This window comes from Bos grunniens, chromosome 1 (assembly GCF_055505025.1).
Source record: "Bos grunniens cultivar Pamir isolate PY7600 chromosome 1, Bosgru_T2T1.0, whole genome shotgun sequence".
NCBI lineage: Eukaryota > Metazoa > Chordata > Mammalia > Artiodactyla > Bovidae > Bos > Bos grunniens.
Genome location: NC_141165.1, coordinates 88,206,153 through 88,223,322, shown reverse-complemented (window position 1 = coordinate 88,223,322; position 17,170 = coordinate 88,206,153). Strand labels below are relative to the sequence as shown.

The window sequence follows — 17,170 nt, the reverse complement described above, 5'->3', positions numbered from 1 at the left end:
GCCACTGTGCCAGGGTCATATATGTGAGTCAGCTTTCTCCATCACACATAAACCTAGAATTCTGGGTCTATATGGCTATCTTGTTAGAAATGGCTCTTCAGTAATTATTACAAAAAAGAAATATCTTCACTCCTATAGCTCATTCATAGAAGTAAAGAGCACTTGAGCATAGCATACTTAACCAGAAATAAAGTATACAGGCACCACTGCAGCTTAAAGAAGCCGAAGAGTTATCCCCTGGGAATGCTACCTGGTTACAGGATCCAAAAAGGCAGCAGTATAGCCATAGAGTTGGACTATAAAGAAAGCTGAGCACCAAAGAATTGATGCTTTTGAACTGTGCTGTTGGAAAGGACTCTTGAGAGTCCCTTGGACTGCAAGGAGATCAAACCAGTCCATCCTAAAAGAGATGAGTCCTGAATATTCATTGGAAGGACTGATGCTGAAGCTGAAACTCCTATATTTTGGCCACCTGATGCGAAGAACTGACTCATTTGAAAAGACCCTGATGCTGGGAAAGTTTGAAGGCAGGAGGAGAAGGGGATGACAGAGGATGAGATGGTTGGATGGCATCACCAACACAGGACCCTTATGAGAATATATAAATGCTAGATACCGAGGACCCCTGTTCCCTTACCAAACAGGCTTTCAGAGGTGGAAAAGCAAGGCTTCACATTCTTGCCAGAAAGTTGGAGGATCTTTCTCTGCAAAATTTGACCAACTCAAGAGGAAAGATTTAAAGATACTGACTTTGAAGTTTCCCCCAGCTGAACAGTCCATGCAGTTCACCATACAGTGAGAGTCAAGTTGACAGACTCCATCCACAAACTCAGAGCTTCCAAACAACTTCCTAGTCCCCAGTTGTTAACATGAACCAATTGATGATGCTGGCCAAGATGGAGTAAGGGCATTGTGGCCTTTTCTCTCACTGACTACACTAGCATCTCTGGATGAAACACAAACAGCAACTCTCTGAGCTTCCTGAAAAGTTAACGACAGGGAGATTGGGGAGGGAGGGTAACACCTGAAAAAGACATGGACAGTGGCAGTGAGTTTTCTGGGCTTTGAGGTTTTTTTCTCTCTTTGATCTCCTAGCTTTGACCCAAGGGTGGGCCAAATCAGGGAACTGTCCCGCATCCCCAGAGAGCAAACTCTCTGAGAGAAACCCGTCTTTATGGCCAAAAAACAGGAAGAGAGCAATGAGATCCCTATTTTCACCTTTTTCTTCTTTCTTTTACTCCTTTACCCGCAAGGGTATTCATGTGAAAGTATATGATGATGCAGAGGCTAAAATTCTGATGGAATCCAATATTTCTGGCCAGCAGAACTATAGAAAGGGTCGTTGAGCTAAAGAATGTAAGAGAAATCTCAATGAAAAGACAATTAAATATTTTTATAAGAATCATGCAAAGGGTTAGGAATAATAATGCTATGGGCATTAACAGTTAACATCATCATTCACACTAGAAGTTAGAAGGCAACAGAATAATTCCTTCAAATTTTTTCAACCTAGAATTATACCCAGCTAACCTAACAATTATAAATGTAGAATAAGCATTTTAGATATGTAAATATCAAACAACTTATTTCCCATACACTCTTTGTCAGAAATTATTAAAGAATGCATTTTACTACAAACATGAAAAATTGTCTTACTTTACTAGAGGTTCAACTGTGACCGCACTTCACATAGTTGCAATAATGGAAAAACTGAATATTGATTACAATATAATTCTCTTGGAAGGACAGGGAATGGGAAAAGTGGTTATGCAGTAGAGACAAAGGAAGGAAAGAGGCTAAAATCTCATCTTCCATAGTGGGATGTCAACAGATAATAACTAAAACTGAAAAATCAAGAAGTAATCATACAAAACATACTATACTTACTGCCATAGAAGAAAATATCTGAAAAATCAGCAAAATACATTAAACTGCTTCTACGGGAAGAAAAATGGTGATGAATGGAGAATGAGACATTACTGATTTTGATGACAAACTTTGCTAAAGCTAATGACTTTTTAAACCATAAGGATGCATAACATTGATAAACACAAAATATATTTTAAAAATTAAGGTAGCAATACCGTGACATAACCACCAATTCAGATCTCTCTTCAGCAATCAGTTGTTTTCCTGCATTTAAAGTCCTCTGGAAGGAGTGACCTATAGGAAACAAAGAAGAGAGAGTGCTGTTAAAACCCAGGATGGCAACTTATTACTTGATAATGTAAAATAGAACTGCCAGTTTGGCCAATACTTGTTCACTATGCCAAGATTGATGTCTGGCATGTAATAGGCATTCAATTAATACTTGTCTAATACTTACTTTGTTAATTAGGGCCTTCTCTTCTTTGGGGAAAATTTATAGTGAAAAAAGTTATTATCAGGAAGTTGCTTAGTGAACACAGAGCCAGGTCAAGGAGTCAACTGGACAAGCTTAGTGGTACCCATGATATCTGATGCATTCATTTCTGCTAGATGAGTGGACTGCCCTAGGACTTCTCACTCCCCTACTCTTGGGTTAGGGCCCCTCATGGACAGATTCTGAATGTTGCTGCCTTGTCACCTCTTCAGCCCTCCCTCTCTCTCCTTCTCTGCCAACCAGTTTCTCCTTCTGTATTACTTTCTTACCACCTTCCATAGGCCTATAGGTGAGTCTGGGAATCAGTCTGTCTAATTTAGGTGTAGTTAATTTTGTTAGATGTGAAAATGGAGTGGTGGTGATATATTTTTAAATGTCCTTGTCAAACTAGAGATGCAAACTTAATATTTATTCTAGAAATAACATACACTTAAAACACTCCAGAAAAACAAAACAAAACAAAAAAAAATGGGCAGGAGATAGGTAAAGGGTAGATTAAAGTTTGGCAAAATGTTGATAATTGTTGATACCGGCTGCTGGGTACATAGAAGATCTGTTATACTCTTCTCTCTACTTTTGTGTATATAGGAAATTTTCTGTAACAAAAGGATAAGAAATATAAAATAAGATGAAAAAAAATTGCCTCTTTAGAAAATGTTTTGAAATTATCATAGAGCAGAATTCCTCCTTATTTGATATTCTTACTGTTGTATTTTATAGAAATATACTCTGTTCAGGAAACTGAACTTGTAGTTGATGTTCATTGACTAAAAATGTTATTTAGTTTTTTGCAACTTGGAGAACCCTCAAATGCTAAGAAAGGAAAGATAATATTATAGTTAACAATTCTGAATGATAATGTTATAGTTAAAAATGCAAAAAAGGTAGATTTCTATAATAATAAAATGTTACTGTCTAACCACTTCAGATAAAACTTCTCGCATCCTTGAATAAAATGATACCTAGTTGATTGAGGAATCTTGGCAAAACACTTTCTCCCTTTTGTTTTCCAGAGGCCGGTTCTCCATAGTAAAGAAGTGCATTCACAAAGCTACTCGCAAAGATGTCGCTGTGAAATTTGTTAGCAAAAAAATGAAGAAAAAAGAGCAGGCTGCCCACGAGGCTGCCCTGCTTCAACACCTGCAGCACCCCCAATACATCACTCTCCATGACACCTATGAGTCCCCCACTTCCTACATCCTCATTTTGGAACTGTAAGTACCAGTATCGTCTCTTGAACGCAGTCCCCAGCTGTTTGGCTTCTTTCTTGCTCACAATGGAAATGGCAGTTACATTTCATATAATGCCTCTAGCTTACAAAGTGTTGTATGTAACATGCACTCTCCCCTCCATTGTATAAAAATGTGATTCCCATTTTATAGATCAGAAAATCAGAGATAAGGAAGTTCATTAAAAGTAGCTCCTTAAAACTAGGAAATGGAGAAGCTGGGACTTGAACACACATCTGTCTCACTCCAGTTTTCATCTTCTTTCTCTTATGGGCTTTCGGGCAGGGCAGGAGTTTAGGAAAAGCTTATTGGCAATGGGCTCATTGACAGGGGTGAAAATGAATTGAAAGAGAGGAGTCTGTGCATCTATCTACTGCTATCAGTTCAGTTCAATTGCTCAGTCGTGTCCGACGCTTTGCGACCCCATGAATCGCAGCACGCCAGGCCTCCCTGTCCATCCCCAACTCCCGGAGTTCACTCAGACTCATGTCCATTGAGTCAGTGATGCCATCCAGCCATCTCATCCTCTGTTGTCCCCTTCTCCTCCTGCCTCCAATCCCTCCCAGCATCAGGGTCTTTTCCAATGAGTCAACTCTTCGCATGAGGTGGCCAAAGTATTGGAGTTTCAGCTTTAGCATCAGTCCTTCCAAAGAAATCCCAGGGCTGATCTCCTTCAGAATGGACTGGTTTGATCTCCTTGCAGTCCAAGGGACTCTCAAGAGTCTTCTCCAACACCACAGTTCAAAAGCATCAATTCTTCAGTGCTCAGCCTTCTTCACAGTCCAACTCTCACATCCATACATGACCGCTGGAAAAACCAAAGCCTTGACTAGATGGATCTTTGTTGGCAAAGTAATGTCTCTGCCTTTGAATATGCTATCTAGGTGGGTCATAACTTTCCTTCCAAGGAATAAGTATCTTTTAATTTCATGGCTGCAATCACCATCTGCAGTGATTTTGGAGCCCAGAAAAATAAAGTCTGACACTGTTTCCACTGTTTCCCATGAAGTGATGGGACCAGATGCCATGATCTTAGTTTTCTGAATATTGAGCTTTAAGCCAACTTTTTCACTCTCCTCTTTCACTTTCATCAAGAGGCTTTTTAGTTCCTCTTCACTTTCTGCCATAAGGGTAGTGTCATCTGCATATCTGAGGTTATTGATATTTCTCCCGGCAACCTTGATTCCGGCTTGTGCTTCTTCCAGCCCAGCGTTTCTCATGATGTACTCTGCATAGAAGTTAAATAAGAAGGGTGACAGTATACAGCCTTGACATACTCCTTTGCCTATTTGGAAGCAGTCTGTTGTTCCATGTCGAGTTCTGTTGCTTCCTGACCTGCATATAGGTTTCTCAAGAGGCAGGTCAGGCGGTCTTGTATTCCCATCTCTTTCAGAATTTTCCACAGTTTATTGTGATCCACATAGTCAAAGGCTTTGGCATAGTCAATAAAGCAGAAATAGATGTTTTTCTGGAACTCTCTCGCTTTTTCCATGATCCAGCGGATGTTGACAATTTGATCTCTGGTTCCTCTGCCTTTTCTACAACCAGCTTGAACATCTGGAAGTTCTCGGTTCACATATTGCTTGAAGCCTGGCTTGGAGAATTTTGAGCATTACTTTACTAGCGTGTGAGATGAGTGCAATTGTGCAGTAGTTTGAGCATTCTTTGGCATTGCCTTTCTTTGGGATTGGAATGAAAACTGACCTTTTCCAGTCCTGTGGCCACTGCTGAGTTTTCCAAATTTGCTGGCATATTGAGTGCAGCACTTTCACAGCATCATCTTTCAGGATTTGAAATAGCTCAACTGGAATTCTGTCACCTCCACTAGCTTTGTTCATAGTGATGCTTTCTAAGGCCCACTTGACTTCACATTCCAAGCTGTCTGGCTCTAGGTGAGTGATCACACCATCGTGATTATCTGGGTCATGAAGATCTTTTTTGTACAGTTCTTCTGTGTATTCTTGCCACCTCTTCTTAATATCTTCTGCTTCTGTTAGGTCCATTCTGTGTCTGTCCTTTATCGAGCCCATCTTTGCATGAAATGTTCCCTTGGTATCTCTAATTTTCTTGAAGAGATCCCTAGTCTTTCCCATTCTGTTGTTTTCCTCTATTTCTTTGCATTGATCGCTGAGGAAGGCTTTCTTATCTCTCCTTGCTATTCTTTGGAACTCTGCATTCAGATGCTTATATCTTTCCTTTTCTCCTTTGCTTTTTGCTTCTCTTCTTTTCACAGCTATTTGTAAACCCTCCCCAGACAGCCATTGTGCTTTTTTGCATTTCTTTTCCATGGGGATGGTCTTGATCCCTGTCTCCTGTACAATGTCACAAACCTCCGTCCATAGTTCATCAGGCACTCTATCTATCAGATCTAGTCCCTTAAATCTATTTCTCACTTCTACTGTATAATCATAAGGGATTTGATTTAGGTCATACCTGAATGGTCTAGTGGTTTTCCCTACTTTCTTCAATTTAAGTCTGAATTTGGCAATAAGGAGCTCATGATCTGAGCCACAGTCAGCTCCCGGTCTTGTTTTTGTTGACTGTATAGAGCTTCTCCATCTTTGGCTGCAAAGAATATAATCAGTCTGATTTCGGTGTTGACCATCTGGTGATGTCCATGTGTAGAGTCTTCTCTTGTGTTGTTGGAAGAGGGTGTTTGCTATGAGCAGTGCGTTCTCTTGGCAAAACTCTATTAGCCTTTGCCCTGCTTCATTCTGTACTCCAAGGCCAAATTTGCCTGTTACTCCAGGTGTTTCTTGACTTCCTACTTTTGCATTCCAGTCCCCCATAATGAAAAGGACATCTTTTTGGGGTGTTAGTTCTAAAAGGTCTTGTACATCTTCATAGAACTGTTCAACTTCAGCTTCTTCAGTATTACTGGTTGGGGCATAGACTTGGATTACCATGATACTGAATGGTTTGCCTTGGAAGCAAACAGAGATCATTCTGTCATTTTTGAGATTGCATCCAAGTACTGCATTTCAGACTCTGTTGTTGACCATGATGGCTACTCCATTTCTTCTAAGGGATTCCTGCCCACAGTAGTAGATATAATGGTCATCTGAGTTAAATTCACCCATTCCAGTCCATTTTAGTTCTCTGATTCCTAGAATGTTGACGTTCACTCTTGCCATCTCCTGTTTGACCACTTCCAATTTGCCTTGATTCATGGACCTGACATTCCAGGTTCCTATGCAATGTTGCTCTTAACAGCATTGGACCTTGCTTCTATCACCAGTCACATCCACAACTGGGTGTTGTTTTTGCTTTGGCTCCATCCCTTCATTCTTTCTGGAGTTATTTCTCCACTGATCTCCAGTAGCATATTGGGCACCTACTGACCTGGGCAGTTCCTCTTTCAGTATCCTATCATTTTGCCTTTTCATACTGTTCATGGGGTTCTCAAGGCAAGAATACTGAAGTGGTTTGCCATTCCCTTCTCCAGTGGACCACATTCTGTCAGACCTCTCCACCATGACCTGTCCGTCCTGGGTGGCCCCACACAGCATGGCTTAGTTTCATTGAGTTAGACAAGGCTATGGTCCATGTGATCAGATTGGCTAGTTTTCTGTTATTATGGTTTCAGTATGTCTGCCCTCTGATGCCTTCTCGCAACATCTACCGTCTTTTTGGGTTTCTCTTACCTTGGTCGTGGGGTATCTCTTCACGGCTGCTCCAGCAAAGCGCAGCCCTGCTGCTTACCTTGGACGAGGGGTATCTCCTCAGGGCTGCCCCTCCTGATCTTGAACGTGGAGTAGCTCCTCTAGGTCCTCCTGCACCTGTGCAGCTGCCACTCCTTGGACATGGGGTTGCCCCTCTCATCTACTGCTATAGCATCCCCAATCTACCCCCAAGAAAGTCCTTTCAGGGTAGAATCTTACTTTCAAAACCTTCCACTCATTCCAGACTTCCTCTCATTCCAGACCTTCAAAAACTTCCACTCATTCCAGTATGTATCCCTGTATACTTTGGGCTACATACTGGGTCCTAGAAGGGAGCAATAAGGTCACATCCTTCCCACTCCTTCCCCAAGCTAAGAACAGAGATCATGCCCTGTTGTTTAGAGAAATCTTACAGAGGCCCAAGAGGACAGTCTTTTCAGAAGTATGGGTCCCTCATAGAAATGTTGTCTGGTTGGTGTGATGAGGCCCTGGGTCTGGAGAGAAGACAGACATTTATACTGGAGACTAGTACTGTGTATGGCTCCACATGTACTTGTCTTCAGTAGAGAAGCACCTCCATTTACAGCTTTCAACTGTGATTTAGGCCTCTGAGCCTGTCAAGGAAAGCAGGAGAAGAAAACAAGCTGGTGGGAAGGAACAAGCTAGAGAAGAGAATGGGAACTTGGTGGGAGGATGTCAGCTGTGCTCAAAAGTAGCTTCTGATTCTGGCTCAGGTTCCTCTGCCTGGGCCTCTCCCGGGGATGGTCCTCAATGGCCCAGTGCACGTTAGAGAACAGCCGCCTGACATCTGGTCACTCCCTGCTAAAGAGGGCACAGGGTACCTGAAGATAGTTGCCATTCGTTGCTTTCTTACTATTGCTACCAGTTATGCTTTAATGCCTCATTGTCTCACTTGATCCATCAACAGTCCTCATAGATGAAATAGGGATTGTTACTGTTGTTACTCTCACTTTAAAGATGAAGAAAGCAAAACAGAGAGTAAATTACTTGTTCCAAGCCCCCGGCCTGTCTGTGGCAGAACCAGCATTCAAGTCTAGGTTTGGCTGGCTCCTCGTAGCAGGCTCTCAGGCATAGTTTTTAAAGTTGGATAGTTGCCCAGGAGGAGTAGGATTCAAGAAGGGATCGTGAATGTCAAGGTCAAATTTTGCCTACTGGCTACTTTTCCCCAACTAAAAGCTGACAAAGGAAAAGCAATTTGCAAAACACATGTGAGGCTCCTTGAAGCCACCAGATTCCAGTTATTCAGATAGTTGCAAGATCTCTCTCTGTCTCCTCCCTTTCTCTATTTTGCAATCTAACCTCTCTTAAAGGAGAAGGCAATGGCACCCCACTCCAGTACTCTTGCCTGGAAAATCCCATGGATGAAGGAGCCTGGTAGGTTACAGTCTATGGGGTCGCTAAGAGTCGGGCACGACTGAGCGACTTCACTCTCACTTTTCACTTTCCTACATTGGAGAAGGAAATGGCAACCCACTCCAGTGTTCTTGCCTGGAGAATCCCAGGGATGGGGAAGCCTGGTGGGCTGCCGTCTATGGGGTCGCACAGAGTCAGACACAATTGAGCGATTGAAGCGACTTAGCAGCAGTAGCAGCAGCAACCTCTCTTAAAGGGATGTCAGACTTTTCTTGTGAGCAATTTCAATGGACAGAGTCTGCAGAGCTATAGTCCATAGCATTGTAGAGTTGGACACAACTGAAGTAACTTAGCAAGCATTCACAATGTGTCTTTTTTTTTTTTTTTTGTCATAATACATGTATTTTTATTTTTATTTTTTTTAAAATTTTATTTTATTTTTAAACTTTACATAATTGTATTAGTTCTTAAGATTATACAGATTTATTTCCTGAAGCATGCATCTCTCTCTTATCTGTCCATCTATTTCTATCTCCTCCATATCTATTTATCTATCTATCTTTTTAATGTAAGTTCTGAACATTATACTAACTTTGGACTCTAACTAAAATTTACATGTCTTGCAACACTGATCTTCATTTATAATAGGAAATAGGAGAAATATTAGCAATGTTACAGATTTATATGTGTGCTATTTTTTTTGTTTTCTTTGCAAACATATTTCCTTGGCCTTTTCCTCCCTTTTTTCAGGATGGACGATGGCCGACTCTTAGACTATCTTATGAATCATGATGAGCTGATGGAAGAAAAAGTAGCTTTCTACATTCGAGACATCATGGAAGCCCTGCAGTACCTTCATAACTGCAGAGTTGCACATTTGGACATAAAGGTAACAATAAACAGCAACCCCAGCAGAGAAGTGCTTAAGTTCAACCTGCCAGTCATTGCCCTTGAGGAATATAAATTCTCATTTTATTTCCTTGCATTAGAATCCCTATGAATATTAAACACAAAATGGGTTGTCACACAATTTGTGTGTTATTATTGAATTAATGAGAACACATCAGAGTCACATAATATCTGGGCTAAGAGAATGTAGGTGGGCTTTAACCACTTTGTCTAACTTTATAGAAGGAATCACTAAATGTTGCTGTCTTTTTCTAAAGAAGCCCCTGTTCCCCCCAAATAAATAATTTACTCTTTCAGTGCAGAAGGGCTAGTTAAAAAGACAGGATTTTCAGTGTCAACCAATTTCTCTGAAGTACCATCCAGCCTCAGAGTTTAGTTCAGTTTGAAGCATAGGGAACATCCCACACACTACAGACTTTATCAAAGAATAGCAGAACCGTGTTGGAGTGGCTGGAGTCCTACAGAAAGTCGAAACAGAGCTGAACTTGCCTTCTTTCCTCCCCACCTCCTTGGATCTCCACAGCCTGAAAACCTGCTCATTGACCTACGGATCCCAGTGCCTCGAGTGAAGCTCATTGACTTGGAGGATGCTGTCCAGATCTCAGGTCACTTCCATATCCACCACCTTCTGGGGAACCCCGAGTTTGCTGCCCCAGAAGTGATCCAGGGCATCCCTGTATCCCTGGGCACCGACATCTGGAGCATCGGGGTTTTGACATACGTCATGCTGAGTGGGGTCTCCCCCTTCTTGGATGAGAGCAAGGAGGAGACATGTATCAATGTGTGCAGGGTGGACTTCAGCTTCCCCCATGAGTACTTCTGCGGTGTGAGCAATGCTGCCAGAGATTTCATCAATGTGATCCTACAGGAAGACTTTCGGAGGCGGCCCACAGCAGCCACCTGCCTGCAGCATCCGTGGCTGCAGCCCCACAATGGCAGCTACTCCAAGATCCCCCTGGACACCTCCCGTTTGGCGTGCTTCATCGAGCGCCGCAAGCATCAGAATGATGTGCGCCCCATTCCCAACGTCAAGAGCTACATTGTCAATCGGCTAAACCAAGGCACGTAGCCATCTCCCAGCCCTCGTGGTTTCACATGGAAGTGCAGTGTGAACCAAAGCAAGACTGAATGTGTCTGTAAATAATTCTGTCCATCATTCACTCCATGTGGTTCTCTGGATTGAGAGATGTACCTCTTAAATCTCCTCAGTGGTTTGTCAAGGTCTGAGCAGCAGTGAAATCACCCTAAATCCAGGGACTTTCCAGAAGGTCGTTCAGAAGAGATACAGATGTAGAGTCACGGAAATTATTCAGAAGAGAGGTGGAGATAACAAGAATAGCAGCTGTTATGACATTTTAACTGTGTTCCAAAATGAGTGGTTAACTTGGCAAAACATAAGATCACTGAAGAAAGTATAAAGATTCCTGCCTTTGCTGAAATTTTAAGCAAGAAGTTCTATTTAACAGAGATGTCATGTATGTCAACTGTGCCGGTTTAGATTACTTACATATAGTTTCTTAATAGGATACATGTACACATACAGTAAAAATATATCACATTCAACTTTCAGAGTTTTATAATATAGAGATATATATGAAATCAATCTTAAGTAACTTTGAGTGCTCCAGTTAAGACAGTAACTTATGTACCGAAGCATTACATTGTTTTGACTAAGCACAATTAGATGACAGGTTTTGTTTTGTTTTTTTAGAGCCTTTTATAAATCTTGTATAGAACTATTTTACCAGAACCTGTGCATTAAGAGAAAGCAATGTTACCCTTTTGCAATCTGTGAGTGAGAAGATTTTTCTCTCGGTCACAGGTATTTGACTAACTTAGGTTCTGTTTATGAAATGCTATCCCCGGATTCACTGGCAGCTCAGAGTTCATCTGGCAGGAAAGCCTGCCAGGGAATAAGTCCAAATACAGCATGAGTTGTGGGGCTATTTTTTATGTCTACACTTGATTTGAAATAGGTAACGAGTAAAACAGGTTCATACAAAAGTGCAAATAGAAACCTTTCCTGCAGTTCCTGTGAAGAACGTACCCACACTTTCTGATGTCTTCTGCAGCTGTAGAATGCAGTCCTCAGAAAGCTAGCCTGCTTTATTTCTAACCCTTTATGGAAATGAAGGGGTGCTTACCAAAAGGAAGCAGCCATACAGGCCTTTCAAAGGCCTGGTCCCAAGTCCTTTTTGAAGCCATGGAATAAAATCTGATACGTCATCCTAACAGAGCATTGAGTTTTAACTGCAATTGCAATATCTATCACTGCTCAGCCACCAATATTTCCCTGGACTAAAAGGACTAATTGCATTTTGAGGCCGACGCTGCTTTCTGGTATATATTCTCCATACAAGATGGTTATGAACTGCTTTTTTTTCCACTGGCAGAAAAAAAATTAAACCTGGGCATTTCATGGTCTCTTTCTTTCTTTCTTTTTCCTCGGTTTTTGGGAGATTTGTTTTTGTGTTTTGTACATGAGCCATCTTTTGTTTCCTAGAATGTGTTTTTTAAATTACTCTTATGCAAATGCTATTTTAAAAAATATAACTTAAGTGTTTGTTCAAATCAGGTTTAATGGCATTGCTTCTCTCTTATAAAAAGACTGAGAAAATTAAAATCATGCAGCACAGAAGTGCAAGCAGAGAGTTTATGAAGGATAAATAGAACTATAAACCTATCTTAATGAAGAAGAATGATGGAAACTAAGCCTGAACTTTAATATATAAAATACTTATTCCTGCAGTGGAAATGTAGAATTAAAAATACTCATCATTCTTTTCCATTGACTTCAAAGTCAACTTCTTCATCCATGCTCCACCTCATCCCATCTAAGATTATAGACTAATAAATTAGTAGAAAGTACAAGCAATAAGACTAGATAGCACTTATGTATTTTCAGGATTAACCAAATAAGTGGAAACTGATTCTGACTGTATTTGTTTCCTAGTTTTCGAATGGCCCTGGGCCACCAAGGCTACTTCCTCAGAGCTCTCTAACCCTTCATTTTCTTCATTTAAACCCATAGTTCTATACCAATACTATATGATACAATATTTTGAAATTTAAAACAAGTTTACTAAAAACTCTTTTAGTAAACATGTCTTTGTTATAAGATATAACATAAAAGAAGAAAGCCTGGTCCCTCGGGCTCATCATGGGATAGATACAGGCACTGAGGATTCTGAATATCTGTACAGTATGGCTTGGCAAGTTATCTTCCGTCCACTGTGGGTGAGAACTAAAAAGCCCCCTGCTGAATCTTTATGAGTTTTTATGACCATGTAGGAGACAAGCTGAGTTTTTGCTTGAGAAGGATAATGGTGTCCAGACTGCACAGGAGAGCATTAATGAAATTGTGCTGTTGGGAGGGCAAGAATGTTAGAGCCAAAGCATTTATAACAGCTTTCACATCAGAGTTGGAATGGTCCAGATGGAAGGCAAGTATGATTTTGTTAACTGGAGCCAAAGTACAATCATTAGAATAGAATGAATTTAATAGAGGCCCCAAGAGAAAGGGTATATATTTTATATGGTTTGATAACTGAAGAAAGCCAACAGGGAGACATCCTATCTGCAAAGCTCCTGGTCCTTCCCAATGAGGATGAGTCAATTGTGTTCCTGGTTCAGGAATTCTCTTTAGCAAGTTGGAAACAACAAGGAATCCTAGAAGATGGGCTGGGATATATACTCTAGTTGCTCTGTGGGCAACTGTGGTGAGGGATGAAGGATTAGGAACCACTTTCATGTACCTATTTTGGCAGAGAGATTTATTACTTTGTGGTAGAGAAGAGGGGAGAGATGAGAAAATAGTCCCCTTCTAATTATGGTAATTTTTGCAATCAAAACTTAACTAGGAATCAGTAAGAATGAACTTCCAGTTGAAATGGGAAAAATAAATATTGGTTAAAGTCACAAGTTTCTTGCTTGGCTTATATCCATTGTATAGGGTTTTGGGTTTTTTTTGTTGTATAAAGATGGGATGCAGAAAGAAGGAAAAGATCAGGGACAACCCACAATAATTTTTTAAAGGTATATATAGTAATTTACTACATCTTTTACATTGGTTTCAAATTAAACAGATTTATATCCACTTACAGCTGAATGTGAGAAAATTTTTAAGAAAAAAAACTGTAATGTTGGAGGTGTCCTTCAGGTCTCTCACAGCCATAAACACTCTTGGGGGGAACAGAGGAAGCAGAGGGAAAGCTGGCCGCACCGCTTTGTGGTTCACAAGTCTTTATAAATAGCAGTGCCTTTCAGAGGGGAGAATGGGAGACAAAGAAGTTCATTGTATTTAGACTGACTGATATTGCAGCATTTTTTCTTTAAAATATCTTTTAAATGAAACCATCTGAACATAGGGTGAGCCCAGGAATTCTTGAGTTTCAACCTCAGCTGTTCCTGATTCGTCCTTTCTTACAGAAAGTCTGTTTTTTTCTGCCCCAAATATCCCCATTGTGAAAATGGGAGTTGGGGGAAGGAGGGAGGAATTAATCTTATAGGAATGTGGGGAAAATACCTTAGTTGGGATGTCTAGAAAATACTTTGATTTTTTAAAAAGTGCTACACACTGCCAGTGCTAAGAATTTTATTGATGGTAACTTTGAACATTCCAAGATTTCAATATTCATGTCTTTAGATACCATTTACAAACTTATGAGATTAAATTCTGTAAATTGATTTTAATTGGAAGTACTAGGTGCTCTTTGTCTGAATGTTATTTGATCTTAGCCTGTAATTTCGATCATTTAAAAGCTTATTTACAGAAAAAGGTTAGGAGAGCTGATGAAGTGTTTGTCAATAAACTGTTTTCTCGAGTATGTCTTATGGCAGAAGCACAGAGTAAGATGCCCTCCAAAGCAACCACGACTCTCTTCTCAAGCTTTATGCTCTAGAAAAATTGACAGAGAAAAGCCCAAACAGCCACTTTCCTCACTGGGAGGGCAGAGATGAGAATAAAATATTTTCTGATATCACAACTCATTTCTTTAGAATCTCACAGGTTTCTATAATAAGAGGCAAATTAAATGCACAGGTGTAGAAATGAACTGTTAGTTTTTGGAGGGAAAACTTTGGATCTTTTTCTTTTTTTTAAGATAACTAGATGTTCTGGAAGTAGCATATTTGTTTTTCCATAGTCTCCATGATTTTGTGCTGGTGAGTCAGTTGTTACTTTTTTCTTGCCTTGTGGAAGAGCATGGACATTTAGATTTGTGAGACTACAAAGGGGCAAATATGTTATAAACTAGATGCTGGTTATTTCTGTATATTAAGTAAAACTTTGTCCCGTAAATTTGATAGAGGAGGGGAAAAAGTGCAAACTCACCACATCCTTGTTCAGTTTTGAGAAATGTGGGGCTTATTTATTGCCCTCCTGTGTAGCATCTCCGTGGAGTCTGGGTTAGGCAACCACAGAATGTGAGCTTTCAGTGGGTTTATTAGCATTACAGTTTTCTTAGCTATTTAAAATCTAGGGATCATTTGGAAATGAATAACTAAACCCAAGGTGGGGTTAGAAAAGGTAAGATGTGCCCATTCTCTACTAAGAAAAGGGGAGCTACTATGTTAATATACATTTTCTAAAAACTAAAAGGTTCTTTGTTTCATTAATTCTAGAGGGTTAAAAACAGCTGAAATTTATCCATAGCATTAGATATCTTTAATAGAGAATATTATTCATGTGAGAAATACACACAAAAATAGTAGAACACAGGCCATATTTTCTATGAAAGACATTTCTTCCTCATTTTCAATATATGTAGAAGTTAGAAGAGAGGAAAAAACAATTACTCTAAGACAAATTTTCATCTTTAAGGGACATTTATGAAAAGATTGAAATTAATACTCATGGGCTATTGTGTTTCCTGTTAGCCTGTTTGCTGGGAGATTCTAAATTGTGGTCAGATTCTGTTTTTATTCAGATGAACAAGATTAACTGCTTATTCAGATAACTGTTATTTTGGATAATGAGGATGGCTGAAGAAATGGAAAAGAGTGCAAATGAATTTACTAGCTGATGAATAGCTAGTGTAAGAGTTACATCAACGCCCGACTTCCATCAAGAAATGAAGCCACATCTTGGAGTATTATGGGGACTGTTACTATGATCTCAAAGACTGTTATGAATTTGAAGGTAACAAAACATACATCTTCTCTTACTAACTTAAGCCATATACGTCATCTCTATGATTGATTTTTTTGACCCCGGTGCTTTTACTTCTGTTTCTGCCAAACTTTGGCCTACTCTATGGGGAAGGTGAGTGAGTAAAACTAGTAGTTAGGACAAATGTGAAGACTGTGAAATAACTAAACATGTTCTTCAGAACGAGATCCTAGTCAGAGAACAGTAGTGATCAAAGTGCAAACTGTTGGAAAATCTGGATATATGTACATCTGTACATGTATATAGTGTATAATATGTATGTATATGTTATTGCTCATATGCAGAAATCTATCCATTTGAAGACAGCCCAGGTGGATCAGTTTTCTAGTAGAAAACCATTTAGGGCCATTCAAAACCATTAGGGCTGATGGGTAGAGTTAGAGTCTACTCACTGGGGATTTATTTGCTGTCTTTTGAAGCTACAAAGCCAAATGAACAAAGCTTGAAACATAATGGGACCATCATTTAGGTTATTGTTTGCCTGGAGTCAGAAGAATCTTTACATTTGAATATTTAACAGTTGGTTTGCAAATTTTATTGGCACCTCTTGGTTTTGAGTGATTCCTCCCCACCAGATCGTTTGAGAGTTTGGGGGTGGGCTTCTCTGGCCATTCAGATAAAGGGCCTTATCCATAAGTGGACAGGTTTCCCCATAGGGACCATTACACATATACATATAAGTACATACTTCCATCAGGCTTGTAACAATTGATTTAAAATCACTCCACAGTATTGATAAATAGCTCTATATTTTCAAGGTGCAGAAGAATTCCACAGCCTTAATTATTTCAGTGTCTTGCTGGTCTGCCTTAAGTGTATCTTCTGGGTTTTTGGTTGTCTCATTATTTTTAAATTTTTCTGCAGTTGTTCATTTTGTATGCACACAATGTTGTTTTGTAAAGGTAGGTTGTAAATATTTTATTTGTAAGTCAAAATCACTCATGTGTAATGTTGTAAAGTGATGACTTGCTGTCTTGTTATTATCATTACAGTAAATGTTCTAAGTTATGGATGAAGCTTCAAAATGTACATCTCAAGTTATGCATTCCTATAAATATACTATATTAAAAATTATTTCTGGTGGTCTTTTGTTTTCTTTCAAATTAAAATATCCAGTAAAAGAGTAATTTTTTTTGTTCTTCCTCCAAATATATGAAAGCCTTTGACAAGATGAAAATATTGCACTTTTATTAAAACACATTTTGCCCAGCATTTTGGAAAGAAAAGAACAATTTTGTAGCCTGAAGAAATACTCTAAGGCATTTCTCTATCTAAAAATGCCAAATAAGCCTCAATGTGTGTTGTTAACTTCATTCTGGTGTTTCATTTGGCAACTTAGTTAGAAAATTGTTAGGCCATAGGGGATGGATCTCACAAGTTTACACAATATATCGTGGACTCCAGGAGTCTGGATTAGACTGTGCAGACGTAATCAGGCTTTGAAAGAGTCTGTATGTGCCACCCA

General features: G+C 39.7%; 1 protein-coding gene across 26 annotated transcripts in view; it reads left to right on the top strand.

Moving 5' to 3' along the window:
• Positions 1-16,779, top strand: part of KALRN (kalirin RhoGEF kinase) — a 692,908-nt gene extending 676,129 nt beyond the window's left edge. For 18 of the 26 annotated variants that reach the window (XM_086402125.1, XM_086402224.1, XM_086402117.1 and 15 more), the window contains 3 exons: positions 3,376-3,576; positions 9,378-9,516; positions 10,060-16,779. In XM_086402125.1, coding sequence (XP_086258251.1) covers positions 3,376-3,576; positions 9,378-9,516; positions 10,060-10,605 — 886 coding nt within the window. In that variant the 3' untranslated portion in view covers positions 10,606-16,779. Of the gene's footprint in view, positions 1-200; positions 381-3,375; positions 3,577-9,377; positions 9,517-10,059 lie in introns of those variants that run through there. The other 8 variants (XR_015164397.1, XR_015164395.1, XR_015164361.1 and 5 more) reach the window with 4 other exon arrangements.
• The last annotated feature ends 391 nt before the right edge of the window (positions 16,780-17,170 follow it).